Source organism: Anser brachyrhynchus (assembly GCF_964034855.1).
Source record: "Anser brachyrhynchus genome assembly, chromosome: 2".
Taxonomy (NCBI): Eukaryota; Metazoa; Chordata; class Aves; order Anseriformes; family Anatidae; genus Anser; species Anser brachyrhynchus.
This window is the reverse complement of record NC_137695.1, coordinates 7,650,057-7,668,521: the sequence shown is the minus strand read 5'-3', so window position 1 is coordinate 7,668,521 and position 18,465 is coordinate 7,650,057. Positions and strand designations below refer to the sequence as shown.

The window sequence follows — 18,465 nt, the reverse complement described above, 5'->3', positions numbered from 1 at the left end:
GCCCCTCGCCTGCTCGAGGGTGAGCGAGCGGTGGCCTCACACCTCTGTCGGGAGACCAGCCTAACTCAGCTCTGCCTCGAACGGCTGAGGAAGGTCTTGGCCATGACAGCAGGCGATGGGTGGCCCTGTTTTCAGCAGAACTGTTAGCAAAGTGAGTACCTGTTCGTAGTCAGAGGTGAATATATGTTTTGATGAATCGTTGATTCCAAAGAAACCATCTCCCACATTTTGGTGGAGAACGATTCATTTCAAAAAAACACATTTTGTAGATAGCTCTTTTTTTTTTTTTGTAATGTATATTATTGTATAGACCAGTATTCAAAGGTATAAAAGTGTTTATGCTTGAACACATGAGCAGTTAGCATGCATGAATAGTTGGGACTACAAGTGGTCATATCGTGCATGCTGTCCTACTGCTCAATGTCATTCTTGAGCTGATAAACCTATACATCTTCTCATTTGCTTTGCTTCTCATCTTTAGTATTACTTATTTCTTCCCCTACCAAACATAAAATTAGGAAAATGCATTATCCTTCAGATATGCTCAGTTGCAAGTTTAGAATGGAGGTATTTATTGTCAGTGACGGCTCGCTCCTGCAGCCTTTATTTAGGGTTCAAGAAGGTCTTCCTCAGATTTTAATTGGCACGAGGAACTTCAGCATCTTCTCGTGTACATCTTAGCACTTTCTTCTTTGCTGTATTTCTGGTGAAGAGGTATAGGACATGTCACCATGACGGGAACTACATAAGTAGGGATAATAATATAATCAGGAGCTTGAAAAGAGTTTGTAGGTACACAGTATATATGCATATTATTACATGTTTATAACAACATATTATTGTTTGTAACATGAAAACACCAGGGTGATACAACCTTACTAGTGGAATTTAGCAATGGTTTTTCTAGCAATGGTTTATTTGTGGCAAACTTGCAGGAGAGAGATGTTTTAATTACCATGGCTACTTTTTTTTTATTATTATTTTTCTTCTATGGCTTGTTTATATTCCTTTTCTTTCATGCGCTTCTAAGACTAGTCGTCGCTGTGCTTGTCAGTCGTTCAGACTCAAACGTCGCAGAAGGACATCTGTTCTCTGAAAATGGGATTTGAAGTGCAAAAGGGGACCCTGTTGTCCTAAAGTCCTGCCTCCTCAGTTTGATGCAATACAATTTGGGGATGTAACTTGTTGTTATGATCGATTGCTTTATATTTGTATTAATGTTCTGTTTATAAAACTCTTGTTGTTGTACTTAACCGACACTTTGAAGTTTGCTATATTTGTTCTAGTGTAAGTTTCAATGACAGCCTAAAAATCTCCCGCCTTCCTCTCACTCAGTGTGAACTAATTTACTCGTTAACACAGAAATGCCTATGCCTGCATGTGCTTTGCTTTTCAGATTTTTTTGTTGCTTGCTTTTTTCTTTTTTTTTTTTTTTATGTTGCCAAGTTTTATACATCTATTTTCTCACCCACCGTGTCCTAGGGGGCTTGGAGTACCAATAATACAGTCAGCCCACCTTCCTGGTCCCCAGACATTTCAGAAGGTCGGGACATTTTTAAATCCAGACAGCTTCCTGGCAGTGCCATTTGGAGCATCAAAGTGGTAAATAATTTGAATTTATTTTCATGTATCCATTGCTATCTTTCTGCTGCAGAGACTGCTGATGACATTCTGTATATCACAATTGAATTAATCTTCCCTTCTAGTACTGCTTAAGACGTTTAAAAATCATTAAAACTCTGGAGCTTTCAGGGTAAAGAAAAAAATCTGCTTTCCAGAGTGTACGATAAGATGGCATTGCCCTGATTTTACATGGCAAAGACTAGTTTGTAATACCATTTTTTGTGTGTGCTTACTACTTCATTTTTTTGTGGTTGGCTTTACGTAGCTGTCAAAATAAGTTAGGTGAGAAAGAAAATGGCCTTAAGACTGGCAGGAAAGTAAGCCAGGCGCTGAAAGGAGCAGAGCTCTGAGGTGGGGCTTGAATTTGTAGCTGTGGAGAAGCCTTACAGAGAGTGGATTCAAAGTGACAGCTTTTTTAGGTTATGGGGGAATAAATAACACCGTTCCTGCCTATTTGGATGGACCAAAGCCTGCATCCACAGTGATGGTTACCATTCAAAATACCTGCAGAAACTAAATAGAATTTAGGTTTTTTAATGACCAAAAGGTTAAATGATGAAACACTAACAAATAGCTGTAGGTTCCGAATAATTTTATTTTCATCTCACTTTAACACTCATGCTATTTTTATTTTAATTTGACATTAGCTTAGCTTTTGCTGCTTCAAGCATTAATTTCCAGCTTACTGTTCAGCATTAACATTGGTACAAGTATGTGCTTATTCCTGTTACTAGCTCTGTGAAAATAACAATACTGATATGTAATCTGAAACACACAGCATAAGAAACATGTCAGAAGAGTATACATTTTAATAATAATTGATGCTTGTATGTCCTGTCTGTGCATACGTATTAACTCCATATATATGTAAGGACAACATTATCCCTTCACCTTTACTACATACAAATTCTTGAGCCATCAGTGGTGTCCTTCCTCTCGCTTCCTAAAGTAGTGTTGCATTACATCGCCTCATTTTGTAAGAGTGAATCAGTTGAAATAGGTGGATATTGATAAAAAATTAACATTGGGATACCTGAATTCTCCCTTGAAGTTTGACCATAAACTTGTATATCGTCTTTAAATCAGGAGGTGGCATATTTGAAAAATCCTGTTGGCAACACTGAGCCCGTAATGCTGCTTTCCATCCACAGAGCTCCCTTCTCTGTCAGCAGAAACTGTTCATGTATGTTGGTGACACTGTCCCCAAGGAGCTTTGTTGCTCAGTCAACACAGTTTTATCGAGTAAATCCTTTGTCTTGGCATTAAAAGTAGTCTCCAGCAAATGTTTAGATACATGCGCTGTCGTGTTCTAGATACCCCGTGGATGGATTTGGGCTATTTTAGGAGCAGAGATTATTCACATATTTAAAATCAATAAATAATCTCATTGCTTACTTGGTAGCAGGAGAGGTGCTCTCTTGGGTATATACCATAATTATCAGCATTTATAGAGAGCAGAGCTCTGAAATATAAGCTCTGTGAAGGTGTATGACATACTGGCCAGAACTCAGGGACATTGTCAGGATGTTCATTTTCTCTCTGGAAGCGAGGAGGGAGTTCCTCTTACAGTTTGTGTTCAGTTCATTTTGAAATGATAAGGAAAAAAAATCAAACTGGGTCACAGGAGCAATATCAGGTAACTATTATTATTAAAAATATATATATATTTGCTTTTCTGCAGTAAATTGTAATTGAACACACTTTGTGAATACTCCAAGAGCACAGAAGCACTACAACCATATGTCTCTGCATATAAAATAAAGGAAGGGGGAAAAGAAGGTGTCTCAAATAAGTGTGTATTTTCTACGAGAAGTGTACTGTTATGGGGAGTATTGATCTGAGTTTGATTGATATAAGTAATATAAAAAGCTCTCTCTGTATCTGCTGAATTAAGAGAGTTCAATGGAGTCAGCTCCTGCTTCACTTTGGGAACAGGACTGAGCCCTAACAAACTCCAGTGTTTGCTTGATCATTAATAGCGTAAGAAAAGTGTCTATGATTGCAATTAATCAAGGGCCCAGACCACATGCAGAATTCATCTGACCAAGCTGGCTGCTTAAAAAGAAAAGTGAATCATATAATAGAGGGTATTTACTTTGGATACTTTGCAATGTAGAAAAGATAGTATTTCTATATTTCCAGTTAATCCTGAACAGAAAATATACATTTCTGGGTTTGGCTGCATTCTCACAGATGATAAAAGTGATCATATTAATTCATGTAAGTAGTTATAGGAGTTAGAGGTACTTCACAATGATTTATGCAGTAACTTGGTGACTGTGCCCTTATGCACTTGAAACCATAGGTTTTGGTTTTTTTTGCTTGTATTTTTCCCCAGATGCATTGAATAAGTTTGATTCCCTTATAACAAAAGGACTTCAGATTGAATTTAAATTGTTATCTTATATTGAATAGGGCCGTGGATCAGGATTCCCAGGGAAGCGGAGGCCACGTGGTGCAGGTCTTTCAGGACGAGGTGGCAGAGGTAGATCGAAACTGAAAAATGGAGTTGGGACTGTAGTCATTCCAGGGGTAAGAACATTTATTTTCAAGTCATGTTGTAGTCTGTTAATGTAACATAACCTAATCCAGCTGTAATTCTTCATTAAAATGTTGCGTAAAACCAAATAACACTAAAAAGTAGAGGTATTCCATAAAACCTGGTTATTATTAAGTATGTGTGATTATGAACTAGAGCAGTGAAGCAAAGTGGACCCGAGGCAATTTTATGCTGCTATTGCCACTTAAAGGGACAACTGCTGGGAAGCTTGGCGTACTCCTTCCACTTCCTCAAGTGGAAAACATGCCAAGTAAATGCAGCATTCATTGGAACAACAGAAAAGGGGAGAGCCAAGCATGTGCATACAACTAACAGCAGCCTTAGCAGATCAGCCCAGAGGTGGTTCTACCCAGGGGACCAAACCTGCTTGCTGAGGGAAGAGAACAGAAACAGAAGAGCCATAGAGAATGAGATACTTCAACGCTTTGTGGCTCAGGGACTTGCTGAACAGGAGGTGGTGTCTTTGTCTCGGACAGCCTCTGTTGGAGTTCTCTTTCATAAATTTGTCTGTGTGCTTCTAATAACTTTTGATAGTCACGTTAACTAACCTCTTTTGGTTCTACAGCTCATGAGCCTGTTGGATACAGGAATACCTCCTTCGATTTGTTTCTCCTCCTGAGTGCCCTTAGAGGAGAGACCATTGAGAGTTGTTTTTTATTAACCTCCTGCCACTCAGTTTTTATAAATTTCTGTCATTCCTCCTCATTTTCCTTCCACTCATTCTTTGCTAGCATGGCGAATCCCAGAATTTTTCGTTGTATGGCAGCTGCTCCAGACTTTTGACCTTCCTTGTTAGTTGTCTTCCTTTTTAAAATTTTATCTTTGTTGACTTTCATCTGACATTTTATAGACCAGAACTCAGCTTTATTAAGTTCTTATATAGCTCTTCACAATTGTCTTTCAATTTTTATTACCTTGAATATCTTAATATTGTTGGCAAGCTTTGTCACCTTGCGCCTTGATCAGTCTTCCAGACTGTGCGTGTGTTGAACACCAGGGCCTGTTGGCAGCCATCCCTCTCAGGATTCTAGTGCAAGGACACTTACTCTAATTTGTTTCCTCTAAAAAAAAGTTCAGCTGCCTTTTTTTTTTTTTTTTTAAAGGAGCTCTGGTGAGTGACTTTGCCAAAACAATTTGGCAGTGAAGTAAATTACGTCAATCAGATTTCCCTGTCTCTGGGCTTGCTGACGCCTTGAAAGAAACCCAATAGATCATGATTTACCATACCTAAGGCTTTGACTCTTTAACAAAACGTAATATATATATATATATATATATATCTCGATGTGGCTGCAAGTTCTCTGTTACGATCAGATGTTAGCTGTCCTGTCTGATGGCTTCCCCCCCTGAGAATTTTGAGAAAGCAATAGTTATATTTGCCATCTCCCATTCCAGTAGCACTGAGTGATTTTCAGTGAGTGGTTGCTCACTGCAATTGATAGTTAAGCTATTTCATACTTGAAGTCCTTTTAAAATCCTTGTGATCTGCAGTCCTGTTTTGCTTCTTGGAAGAGGAGAGAATTTGGTATAAAAATAGTGGGAAATGTGGATTGCAAAAAAAATTATTTTTTTTCTGCTGTGGACTTGCCATCTTTGAACATTCTTGTTATAGTGTGATTGTCAAGCAGCCCTGTAGATTTTGACAGGCTTCCTCTTCCTCATGTTGAGAAAAGGACTTGCTCGTTTTTATGTCTCCATTAAGTAATTCCTCTGACTCTTTAGAACTGCTTTTTTGTGTTCTTATATACTGTCTGCTTCAGCGTATACAACATCCAGGCATTCACGTGATTATTTTGATCTTTCTACTTCAAAAGAAGCCACGTTTTCTACAACAAAATCTTAAAAAAAAATAATTGTAACTGAACAGAGAATATTCAGTGGGGTGAAGTGCTATGAATACAAAATGGCCATCACTGTCCACGGTTTCCTATAGAAAATTGATCCTGTGACATATAAAGTAAATGGCAGCTTTTCTGCTTCATATTTCTATGATGCGGCTGTCTTGTAATAATGTAGGTGAAGGTAGCAATGCAAAGGTAAAATACAAATATCTGCCTCTTGGCAGATAAGGGGTTGAAATGGGAGTATTTTCAGCCCTTTTGCACAAACTCAACCTAATGGGATCATGACCAGTGGACAACTAAAAGAACTTAAAAGCTTCTTTGTACACCTTGGGAATGGGGTAGCAGGAGGATACAGGTTAAGCCCAGCTGGCTCACGGCTGGTGTTAGGCACGCATCAAAACTTCAGTGCTCGTGTCCTTCACATTCTGCTCTTTCATTTGTGGAGGCAGCTCTGAGAACTTTGTGCAACCCGTGGAAACACATGCAAGGGAAAAGCTCTCCCTGAACATCTCAAGAGGTGGTTCGGGTGTTTTGTGGTTAATTAGTTCCAGCTGCAGAGCTCTCAGCAATACAGTAATTAAGGCACGGTAACAGTATACTCATACTCCCTTTTTAGCTGTTTCTCAGTAAATGCTGATTTTCAGCAACAGTCTATCAGAAGGGTTCCTGTAGCTGTTGTAACAGTATTTACATTTGTCTCTAGTGATGTTTGGATTTGTAAAGCATTTAAAGTATTACTTAAACAAAACTAGCTAAATAAGACTCAAGCTGTATTTAAAATAATCCACATTTATAAAGCAAGAACAGCTGGTAAAACAAAGTTAAGTTTCTCTAGCATGCATTATTTTATTTTTTCATAGAAATGTGTGCTCTTCTCTTCCAAGCTTTCATGGCCACTGCTGATTCAGAGAGTAAATACCTAGGCCTGTTAATGGAAACTCACGGGTGGCAAATTGTGGAAAGCAAGATTTACATGAAAGTCCGAACACAGTTAAAGCATTCACTGATCTTTTCATAACGACTCTCCCAAAACCACTAGGTCTTCTGTCTTCTTTTTCTTCCTGAAGAGCTATGTATACATATATACGCTGAATTCATAAAGGGCAGGTGAAAGCAATGATGCTCTTAAGTCTGTAGTAAGGGCTTACAGATTGAAAACAAAATAGCAGCTTCAAGTTCACAGCTCAATGCAAGTTTTTACAGGCAAAGCTATATAAACCTCATAAAGAAAGACCTTGTGGAGTGTGTCCTCACTGTTGTAACATCTGAACTCTTGGTCATTTCTCTAACACGGCTGGAACCTTAACTAAACCACATTTTAGGTAATACAGGACAAGTTACATTTCTGTGAGTGCTCTCTGAGTTCATACTCAAAGTATGTCATTGCAATTAACTATTCAGTAAGAAGAACTTCAGTGCTTAAAGACAGGAAAAAGGTCAGACATGGTCACAATACGACAAATTCTACTTAGTGGTTTTTTTCTTAGACTGCTTCTTTCCTTCAATTTCCATTTTAAAGAACATGGGGGTAACAGGTAAAGGTGAACAAAGGAGAGGAATAGAACACGTCTGTAAAACTGAGGGTGGTGATACTTGTATTCATGTGGAAAGTATTGTGAATTGGTACAACAATTTCTCGTCAAGATAGCTTTTTGTGAAAGTTTGTACCATGTGAATAGACAAATGCACAGTCTTCTGGTGTATCCTCTAAGCTTGTATTCTCCAGTAGTATTAAAAAACTAACGTTTAAAGAATAGATTTTGTCGTTTTTTGTGGCTTAGAAAACATGATGTGCTTGCTAATTATGTTGTGGTTTTTTTTGTATAGGTCACAACTATGGATATCTCATCTAACAAAGATGAGGAAGAAAACTCAATGCATAATACAGTTGTTCTCTTCTCTAGCAGCGACAAGTTCACTCTCCATCAGGTTAGGCTAATAGTTACTCAGGTTTTCATTCTGTTTGTTTCTTTTAATTCAAAAAAGTAAATGAGTGTCATTGTTAGGAGTTGTATCATACAGCAAGCTAGCTGGATTTTACAACTACTTGTTTTCAGAATTTACTGTCTGGCATGTGTTAAAAATCTGCACGTTTCTGTAATTTCAGGATATGTGCGTAGTTTGTGGGAGTTTTGGCCAAGGTGCTGAGGGCAGGTTGCTCGCCTGTTCTCAATGCGGTCAGTGTTACCATCCATACTGTGTCAGTATTAAGGTGAGTGCTTTGTTACATAAGAGATGACTTGATTACACTGCTTTCATATTGTGCTTTAATAGCACTACGCTGCCTTTGGTTTTGTGGTAATTAGGGGAGTCATTAACTTGTTAGATATTCTTCAGCTAATGTGACCATTATTTGTACGCGACTTGTGAAAGACTTTAATTAAATGTCATTTTATAGTATGCATCGCCTCAAGAGAAATTAACCTTTTTGTAATTTCACAACCGTAAATAGCACTGATTATCCAGCAGTTGGTTAAAATAACAGTTGGAGATATAAGCTTAAAACCTAAATACAAGCAAAATTAAAAACAAAAATTTATAATGCATCTTCATTTACTACAGGCATAAGGCTTAGTCGATTCAATTTGTCTGTTGGCTGTCAGAACTGACAGCAGTTGGAGTGGTTAATTAATATACTTTACTTTCATTAATCTAGGAGAGAATTTGTGAAAATTAAATATGAATGGTATGAGTTGATTTAGGAAGCGCATAATAAGCTGCTTACTGCAATATATAAACTAAACACTATTATATAAGTGCATCTGTGTAAAACTGATTTCTTGAAACATTTCAGAGTACTTTAAATGTTTTATTTGAAATTTACTTTACAAAACATTATATGCATTCTTCATGCAACTATACTTCGGTTTTGCATTTGTGTACCACTCATACGGTATCTAATAAACAATAAATTATTAGGTTTGGATGACTGAAACCCTAGCACTGGCTATCACAGATAATTTAGGAAAGATACAGGATTCTTAGTGATCTGAATACTGGCTTTACTACATACCTGAAAAAAGCAGCAGTATGTTCTCTTTCTTCCTTGTGGGACCAGCTACTCCTATAAGGAATAAACCGCCCTACATGTAGACCCAGAGAAGTATGTATTCTCTGGCGTGCTAATTTATCTGAAATTATATTCCATAACAGTATCAGCATCAACATAGAGTTCCTTTCTGTTTGATCCATTCCCATTTAGTGAATTTTCAGTGTTTAATTGATAAATGGCTACTTGTGATGTCGTTGGTGTGCACAGAAGAACATCTTGCGCTAGCCAGACTGTCATTTATACAGTGACCACACTTCAGAGAGCTGCATTCAAATAATTTTCACCTTGGCATTTGCAGATTACTAAAGTGGTGCTTAGTAAAGGCTGGAGGTGTCTGGAGTGTACGGTGTGTGAAGCCTGTGGGAAAGCTACAGATCCAGGAAGGCTGCTGCTCTGTGATGACTGCGACATCAGCTACCACACTTACTGCTTAGATCCGCCCCTGCAGACCGTTCCAAAAGGAGGCTGGAAGTGCAAATGGTGTGTTTGGTTTGGGTGTCAGAAATACTGGCCTTTTTTGTTCCTTTTTCTTACTTGTAATGCCAATTTAACTGTAATAAAGTTTTAGTTTTATTGAAGTTAGATGTATTAAACAAAGCAAACAAAATACTTTTGAATTGTTTCATTCAGATTTCAGTTTAATATGGAAACAGTTATCTCCTCTTAATGCTGTTTCTTAGGGCCAAAAACCAGGTAAGTAGAGGTGGACAACATTTTCCTTTTGAAACTTTGTGGCCAAAAATTCTAATCTATGTTCATTGAAACTGTTGGAAAAATAAATGGGCACTTCACCAAATTGCTCTCCAGATAAAAACCCTTTGAAAACCATTCATGTTACTTGGGTGAAATACAAACAAAATAGACCTCTCACATGGCCAAGTCTTTTTATCTCAAAGTGAATGGCAACTGAAAGCAGGAACTCCTTTGACCTGTTAAGCTGTTAAAAACACCCATCCACCTGTTTTGCAGATTGAAACGACTTCTTATGTAGGAACTGCTTGAAAATGTATCAAAACTGCTGGTAATGTTCAAAATCTAAATAATAAATTTTTGTTCAAGTAAAATATTTTGACCTGAAATAAGGTGTCCCCCACCCTCACCCCAGCCATTGGTTAGTGATCTAAAACTTAAAACTTATTCACCCAGCTCTAAGTTAGGAGGGTTTTAAAGCCACAAAATAATTGTGTTGAGGACTGAAAGTAATAGATCATTTTGTCTGTTCTGCAGGTGTGTTTGGTGCAGACACTGTGGAGCAACTTCGCCGGGTTTAAGATGCGAATGGCAAAATAATTACACGCAGTGTGCTCCCTGTGCAAGTTTGTCTACCTGCCCAATCTGCTATCGCACTTACAGAGATGAAGAGCTTATAATTCAATGTAGACAATGTGATCGGTAAGGATTTCTACTGTTTTACAGTTTTTTTCCTGGTTCAGGCTTATTTTAATTTTTTTCTCATAACGTAAAAGCGTAAAGATGAAGGGAATGGTCTTGTGGTAAAGAACACTGGACTGAGTCTCAGAAGTCTCATATTGGTTCGTAACTAGTTGTACCACAGACTTAATAACTGTATGACTCTGGGCAACTTAATTAATTATTTTGTGCCTCATTTTCCCCCTCTTTAAAAAGAAAATAAAACTAATTTACCTCACAAGACTGTTACTGTGAGGCTACATCTAGATTACCTTGTGTCAAGTGAGTGGTTAAGATGACTGCAAATACAGGGAGAAATTATAATACTAAGACATATTTGCTTCATATTTGCTTCCGGGACATTATGTTACAGTTTTCCTTCCTGTGAAGGGAAATAGGTAATCTGATACTGTATATTTTAACACACACCACCATAGAGGATTGCTCTATATGGAGAACCTGATTCATCGTTTCTCCCTAGAAGAATTTAAATTAAACAAGTATTTCACATGTACTTGGACCATATACTGATACTTGGGTCTCCTAAAACACCACATATTTCCTTTAAATTGTATTTTTTCCCCCACTTAATTTCTAGATGGATGCATGCAATCTGTCAGAACTTAAACACAGAGGAGGAAGTGGAAAACATAGCTGATATGGGTTTTGACTGTACCATTTGTAGGCCATACATACCACCAACAAACGGTAAGAAGACAATTGAAACCAATGGCAGGATTGCACACTGCAATAAATAGGTTTGGGAATGGGTTATGGTTCTTGTCTGTGGTCGAGAGTTGACTCATTGTAGAAGCAAGATTTTTTGTTTTTATTTTAAAGGCCTTCTGGAAGTGCCCTCAGCTCTTTCTCACCCCCTAGTGATTGGCTGTAAGGACATCCCTGCAGCGAAAGACAACCTAGCAGGGGGAATTCTAGACAGATTTATTGAAGATAATTTGGGTAAATTTGGGTGTTTGATATTGGAAGGGTAAAATGCATCTCATTTTGTCAAGCGGAATAAAGAAAAACCGGTTCTCTAAACATCTGAACTGTGGAAGAATATTAAAATCAGTTCCAAGCAAAAAATGTACCATATATCAGGACTTTGAGGCCCTCTGAAGCAGCAGTAACTGCAACAATAGTCCATACAAGCATCTTTCCCCTCCTTTCCCATATTTTGTTAACACCACTCCATAAGCTCTCCCAGTATTTAAGACCAGTGCTTTTCCTAGCTCTGGTCTTTGAAAAAAAAATCGCCATATTTTTCTGCTTGGGAGTCTCTTTTTTTTTGTTGTTAGTTAAAATGCATATTCTTTCTGATGAATTTTGTTCTTCTCTGCACATGTTGTCAGTGAATATACCAACTTCTTTTTTAGTCAGTAGTACGCAATTCCACAGCATTGGTACTTCAGGAGCTGAGGTTACTGCAGTTTTTCTCTTTGAGCACAGCTACACCATCTGGTTCTGTGGGATGGTAGTGGTTAATTTTATAGTGAGTGGCCTGTCAGCAATTAGATTGGCCTATTAGATGATTTATGGTCTTGCTGCAAGAATAGTATCCTGGGTCTGTTTTCTCTGCATGTCAGCTCACAGGAGTTTCTGCTGCAGTCTGCTGCTTTAACAGAGCACTGACACCTCTACATATTTTTTTTTAGAATAATAGTATGTTAAAGTGCTCACATTAACCCTTTATTGGGGTATCATCAGATTGTGAGAATGTGGTAGGAAGAAGGAACAAGGCAAATGTTTGAAGAAATATCCAGGAAATATCCAGAAAATCCAGGAGGATTTCAGTGAGATTGGCTTTCCTGATCAAGAGTTGACTATACCATGAGGCTTGTGTTTGAGAGGTCTGCCAAGAAAAGTTCAGTGGAGCATTTGATGTCCCTTTATACCTCATGTCCTCATAACACTGTGACAGTAATTGTAACTTACTCATGTGGCCTTGGAAGTTTGTGTACTTGTTTGTATAAATTGATCAACTATATACACATGGTAGTGGAACACTTCTAAGTATCCCACTTCTATCACTGTTACAAGTAAGAATGACTTACGCTTGTGCTTTTCTACAAGTCACTTCATCTTTGTAATCTGCTTTTGCAAATTCAAAACAAAAAAGGGCTTGTAAGTGGGAAAAACAAGGAACTTATAGATACAACACAGGTTTTTGTTTCTTTTGGTAATAAGCTTTGGGCACTTAAAACACAAAGGTCCAGGTAAGAAATACTGCCCCTTCCTAGCTGGCAGAGCTACCTTTTAGAAGATAATAAAGGCCCCAGTATATGAGGTGGAATAACTTTAGAAAGTGGTGTCAGAGATGTTTCACCTCCAGGCATAAACTGGCCCCTGAGTTAGTCCTTCTTGCACACCAATGTGAAGTTGTGTTGTGTAGGTTTGTCTTCTGAGGAATAGGAGCCAGTCCCGCAACACCTGTTAGAAAGTTGCCCACCCTTCTTTGCGTTTTTTTTTCCAATTCTTTTATGAGACAAGTTTCTCTGATTATTCTTTTTGCTTTTGACTCAGCGTATATATGAAGTCTTTAACACGTGTGCATTTGCACAGTTGCATGTCTGAATGTCATTTGGTGCATGTTCATGGAAATACTTGCATGTACTTTTATATGAAATGTTCCAGTGGTTTGTTAACTTGTCTACAACTCTTTTGAAAATTCTCTCTAATTTTTTGTTTCAAGGTGAGAGCAGTAAGCATTTGCTAAACTTAAGAGAAACAAATATTAACAGTATAAATATACAATATGCTGTATTGTGTTTTCTTATTGGAATGGCTCCTTCTCTTTCCATCTGATGTACCACAGAGGATATTAATGTGTAGCAAACATTATTACAAGTTTAACTACTGTATATGTAGAATAAGCAAGAGCCCCTCAACCTAATAACTTGACAGTACATTGTAGATGGAGTAGGTGTACTATTGGTAGAAAGTAAATACCTTCTAAAATGTATGTATTGAGAAAGAGTTTCCATTTTTGTCTCTTCAGAAAACAGGAACTTGAAGAGCTTTTCCTTGTCTCATCTTCAGAAGATCAGATGCATATCTGATAATCTTAAAATCATCTTCTTTGTGAAACAGAAATAAAATATAAGTAGTTTTTTTTTTCTTCTTGAGCATACATAAATATCCACAGTCGGCACATGGTAAAAACTTGCTCCAGAGTAGTATATCATAAACCTTCATTTATAGACTCCTTTGAAACACTCATCTCTGATCAGTGTTTCATCAGGTTGCTTTTAATGTGATCTCAAGTTACAGCATAGGATCATAGAGCCATCTAGGTTGGAAAAGACCTTCCAGATCATCAGGTCCAGCCATCAACCCGACCTGCTGAGTTCCATCACTAGACCACGTGTCTGAGTGCCGTGTCCACACATCTCTTCAATACTTCCGGGGATGGGGACTCCACCACATCCCTTGGTGGCCCGTTCCAATGCTTGACCACCTTCTCCGTGAAGGAATCCTTCCTAATGTCCAATCTAAACCTCCCCTGGCACAACTTGAGACTATTTCTTCATGTCTTACCACTCGTCACCTGAGAAAAGAGACCAACAACTTCCTTGCTTCAGCTTCCATTCAGGTAGTTGTAGAGAGTGATGAGGTCTCTCCTCAGCCTCCTTTTCTCTAGACTAAACAACCCCATTTCCCTCAGCTGTTCTTATGTGTCTTGTTTTCTTACGTGTCTTGTTTTCTAGTCCCTTCACCAGCTTTGCACACACTCAAGCAACTCGATATCCTTTTGTAGCGAGAAGCCCAAAACCGAATTCAGTTCAGGTGCAGTCTCACCAGTGGTGCATGCAAGGGGACGATCCCTTCCTCAGTCCGGCTGGCCACACTATTTCTGGTGCAGGCCAGGATGCCGTTGGCCTTCTTGGCCACCTGGGCACACTGCTGGCTCATGTTCAGCTAGATGTTGACCAGCACCCCCAGGTCCTTTTCTGCTGGGCACCTTTCCGGCCACTCTTCCCCAAGCCCATACTGCTGCATCAGGTGGTTAGGACCCAAGTGCAGCACCCGACACTTACCCTCGTTGAATGTCGTGATTGGGCCCGGCCCATTGATCTAGCCTACAAGACTGAACTCCATTCACCAGGGCTCCATAACCTTTCCTGGTGATGACAAGCCTGCAGTTCCTTGGATTTTCCTTCCTGCCCTTCCTGTAAGTTGGAGTCACGTTCTCTAACTTTAGTCAGCTGGGATCTCCCTACTCGGCCAGGACTGCTGGTTAATTATGGCTTGGCGAGCCCTTGGGCCAGCACCTCCAGTACTCTTGGAGATAAATATGTCCTCCAGCGTGTTGTAGAATTGGTTTTCTGTTGTAGAAAAGGTTTTCTAATTTAGTTTGAATGTTGTCATGACTGAGTACTGGCAACTGCTCTAGGTAGCAGCAACTTTTGGCTCTGTGCTGTAATTCTTGCACAGTCAGGAGAGAGATGTGCATCTCACCCACAGTCACACACTCTCCAGACAAGTAAATCTCAGCCATCTACCCATAATTTCTGCCTTTCTATCATTTGCCTTTGTGCATCATCACGTAGCTTGTGTATGTATACCTAGACTGTAAGTTGCATCCCTTCCTTGCTTACTCCCCCACTCTCTCCATCCACAAATTCCAGCTTCCTCCTTGGTGCTGGCTTTTTGTTTGTTTGTTTGTTTTTCTCTGCAGGAGGGAAATGGACCAGCTCTGTCTGCTTTTCTTTAGTGGGAACAGCTGAAGAGACATGAGCTGCAAACGCACGTAACAGCTAGTTACAGCCGATCTGGTAGTAGTTTCTGGTAGCTGCTGGTGTGCAAGTATTCTTCCTGTGGCTCAGATAAGCCTGCCCACAGCAGCAGTGAGGACTTCGTGTCACTTACTAATTTGGAGATGCTGAGTACTCGGTGATAGGCATCTTAGTGCTGGGATCCTCGGTTGCAAAGTCTTCGTGAAACTGAATTAAGATCGTCTTCATTCTAAAACTTACCGTGTGTACTTCACAAATACCGGATACAGAAGTAATATTAGAAGCTAAAATTTTAACTTTTGAATTTTTAATTGTCATTTTTATTATTTCAGCTGTTACATTCTTGCAAGTTACAGTATTTGCAAAAAAAATCCCTGCATAACACTCACAGTTAAGCAGGCAGCTGATAGTACTGCGGTGTTGTGTCTTTATATCAAACATTTTGCACTGTCCCTTAGCCAATTCCGTTTCTTCCTAGAGTTGTTATTTTCTATTACAGCCTTCTGAATTGCAGCCACCTTTCTTTTTGAAACTGTGATCTTTCTCATCATATTGTATTCTGTGCAACAATTTTTTTAACTGAAGCCACTAAACACTGCACATCATCCAGCATTTTTAAACCCTTTTGAAAATAAGCATATAATTTTGGTTGAACTTAGCTAAGTGCCTCAGAGAGCACCGTCCCTTCTTTGTTCTGTTTTTTAACGATTATTTTTTTCCCCGTATAGTTTTCTCTGGCTTGGAATTCTCTCTGTTATCCATTTTATTGATTTAATCTTTAACCTGTGCTCTAATTAGCTCCTTTTCTGGAAATCAGTTCAATACTAGCTTCAAACACTGTGCAACTTCTGTGAGTTGGTCTCTGAAGGCCTCCCGTTTGTTGCTGTCAGCTTATTTGTTTGCCTGTTTCAAGTCTATTCAGTCTCCAAAGCTAAAATTGTTCTCAGTCTGATGTGGACTCCTTGTTGTATGACTTCAGAGTAAGGGCATCAAATCCCCATTCACAGCTCTCTGAATTTTTTGTTTACCTTAGATTCCAGTCCAGTAGCTGTTAGCTCTGACTTAGATATCTTGTAAATTATAACCGACTAAGGAATCAGATGAGGTCTCATTCCCCGTGGAGTATTTCTTAAAGTCTGCTCTTGTTTTGTTGTTTCAGTTCAGGGCCTTTGAGCATCTTCCATCCTGCAGCTTGTCCCATATTTTTTTGTTTCTCTCCAGCCCAGTGTCTCCTTCAAAATTTCATTTTCATTTTTTTTCTTCCTTGTTTTTTTCCATCCGTGTGTGTGTATCAGTTTTTCAACAATGCCGATAGGCTCCTTACACGTACTGATTGCACAGAATGTTTATTTTCTCTAGGTTACGTCGTATACTTTAGTTCGACCTTAAAAACTTTCAGAGGACAATAATTTCTGAAGACAGACTTTCACTTACCTTATTTTTTATGTATGTTTAGAAAGCTCACTCTAGATTTCAAATCTTGTAGCTACTACACTGTTGTTTCGTATTTAGCAGAGTGTAAGTGTTACGTGGAAGCTCTTGGTCTTTTTCTAGTCTTGCCTCTGTGTGTGAGGTTGGAGCACGTGCAGTTGGGCTGAGAAACAAGAGCCTTCCACACGTGCTGTGCCTCAGTGGTCAGGGCTTGTGTAGTAGATGCAAATTAAAAACACCGGATGTTTGTCAGAGTCTCAGACTCAGCCTGGCTAAGATTTCTAGGAAAAAAAAAAAATAATAATAATAAACCTTGACTGTGTGGTAATGCTAACCATGCCAAACTAACAGTTTTTTTGGTTTTTGTTCTCAGCGTTTGTGAGACACAAACTAAACATCTAATTTTTCTTGTACCTTCTGTCTGTATAATCTCTATAAAGTCACTACTAATATAAAAAATCAGTCTACACATCCCAGGTTAGTGAAACAGGATTACAGTTACTGTAATTAAGGCAGGAGAACATTTCTACCTACAGCAGTAGTGTGCTAGCATTGGAGGACACGTTGATCATCCTTTGTTCGCTCACACTACTGCGGTGCTTCCCTGAAGCACACAAGGCAATTTTCAAACTGAGTTTCTGCTGTTCCATTTGTCAGTAATCTTACCTGGAATAAGAATTACCCTTTCTAACATCAACAAGTTACGTCCCATCTGCTCTCAGGTTCGCTATTGGCCTTACTTTCTTTCTCGTTTATGTTACATCAGACATCTGACAGCACAGACACAGCTGGAACCTTGTGTGCGAAGCTGGTGGGAGATCCACTCCTGAGACAGTAGCTGGTTCACAAAGTCCTCCTGTTATTTACGCTTAGGTTAGCAAAGCCTGAACGTCATGCCTAGTGTAGAGGTTTACTTAAAATCCAGTAGATGCGGTGCATGCCTGTGGACCAGTAGAAGGAGATCATTTATCATCACGTTCAGAGCATTTCCAGTGCCATCCTTGGCTCTAGGGAATTGGAGAACTTCAGCTGATACCAGCCTTGTTTTGTAGTCACATCTTTGTGACGCTGAAAAGCACTTTATTTTAAAGGTGCTAGTAAATGTTGCCAACAGTATTAATTAGGGAGTTTAACAGAACCGTTTGAAGGAAAATTACTTGGTAGTTTCAGCTTAAATCGAGTCATCATTTTTAAAAGTTGAAATTATTTTCCTTATATTTTTCAGTGCCTTCTTTGGACTGTTGTGATTCATCAGTTGGAGCTCAGATTATTTCAAAATCAAAAGAACTAGGTAAAGAATGTAAATGCTTAATCGTTGATCATTTAGCATATTTTAAGGGTATACTTTTACATGAGGCAAAAATTCCTTTTTGTTTTTATAACACACAACATTAACTATCCTTTCGTTATCACAGCATGCTTTTCATTTTTTTTCTTTCTCTACTTCTTTTTTGCCTGCCATACCTGCACTATAATAATAATAATAATCTTAAATTATGCTTTGATTCTGCAGACTTAGTTGCTTGCCTTAATACTAGCCCTGATAAATAACCGTGTGGCTGAGTCAAACAAATGTACAAATGTTACAGGCTCAAACTGTAGGAGGACACAACTTCTCTGAATTTGTATATTTCGTGCAAGGAATTGACAATCTTGACGAGCCTACTCCCAGGTCATTTGTTAAAATGATAGTCTTTAAGAGCTTCCCACGTTAGGATAGCTTCTGTCACATCAGAATTTTGTTCTGCTTGATACTGCACAGTTGCAGTTCTGAGAGAAGATTTTGCCCTCCAATCTTCAGTCTGAAAA

At 38.8% G+C, this 18,465-nt stretch overlaps 1 protein-coding gene across 10 annotated transcripts in view; it reads left to right on the top strand.

Annotated features, from left to right (window-relative positions):
• KMT2C (lysine methyltransferase 2C) overlaps nt 1-18,465 on the top strand; it is a 197,773-nt gene that overhangs the window by 120,278 nt on the left and 59,030 nt on the right. For 5 of the 10 annotated variants that reach the window (XM_080578524.1, XM_080578523.1, XM_080578521.1 and 2 more), the window contains exons 14-21: nt 1,483-1,602; nt 4,039-4,155; nt 7,855-7,956; nt 8,135-8,239; nt 9,378-9,559; nt 10,307-10,471; nt 11,088-11,197; nt 17,882-17,947. In XM_080578524.1, coding sequence (XP_080434650.1) covers nt 1,483-1,602; nt 4,039-4,155; nt 7,855-7,956; nt 8,135-8,239; nt 9,378-9,559; nt 10,307-10,471; nt 11,088-11,197; nt 17,882-17,947 — 967 coding nt within the window. The remainder of the gene's footprint in view (nt 1-1,482; nt 1,603-4,038; nt 4,156-7,854; nt 7,957-8,134; nt 8,240-9,377; nt 9,560-10,306; nt 10,472-11,087; nt 11,198-17,881; nt 17,948-18,465) is intronic. The other 5 variants (XM_080578527.1, XM_080578528.1, XM_080578530.1 and 2 more) reach the window with 2 other exon arrangements.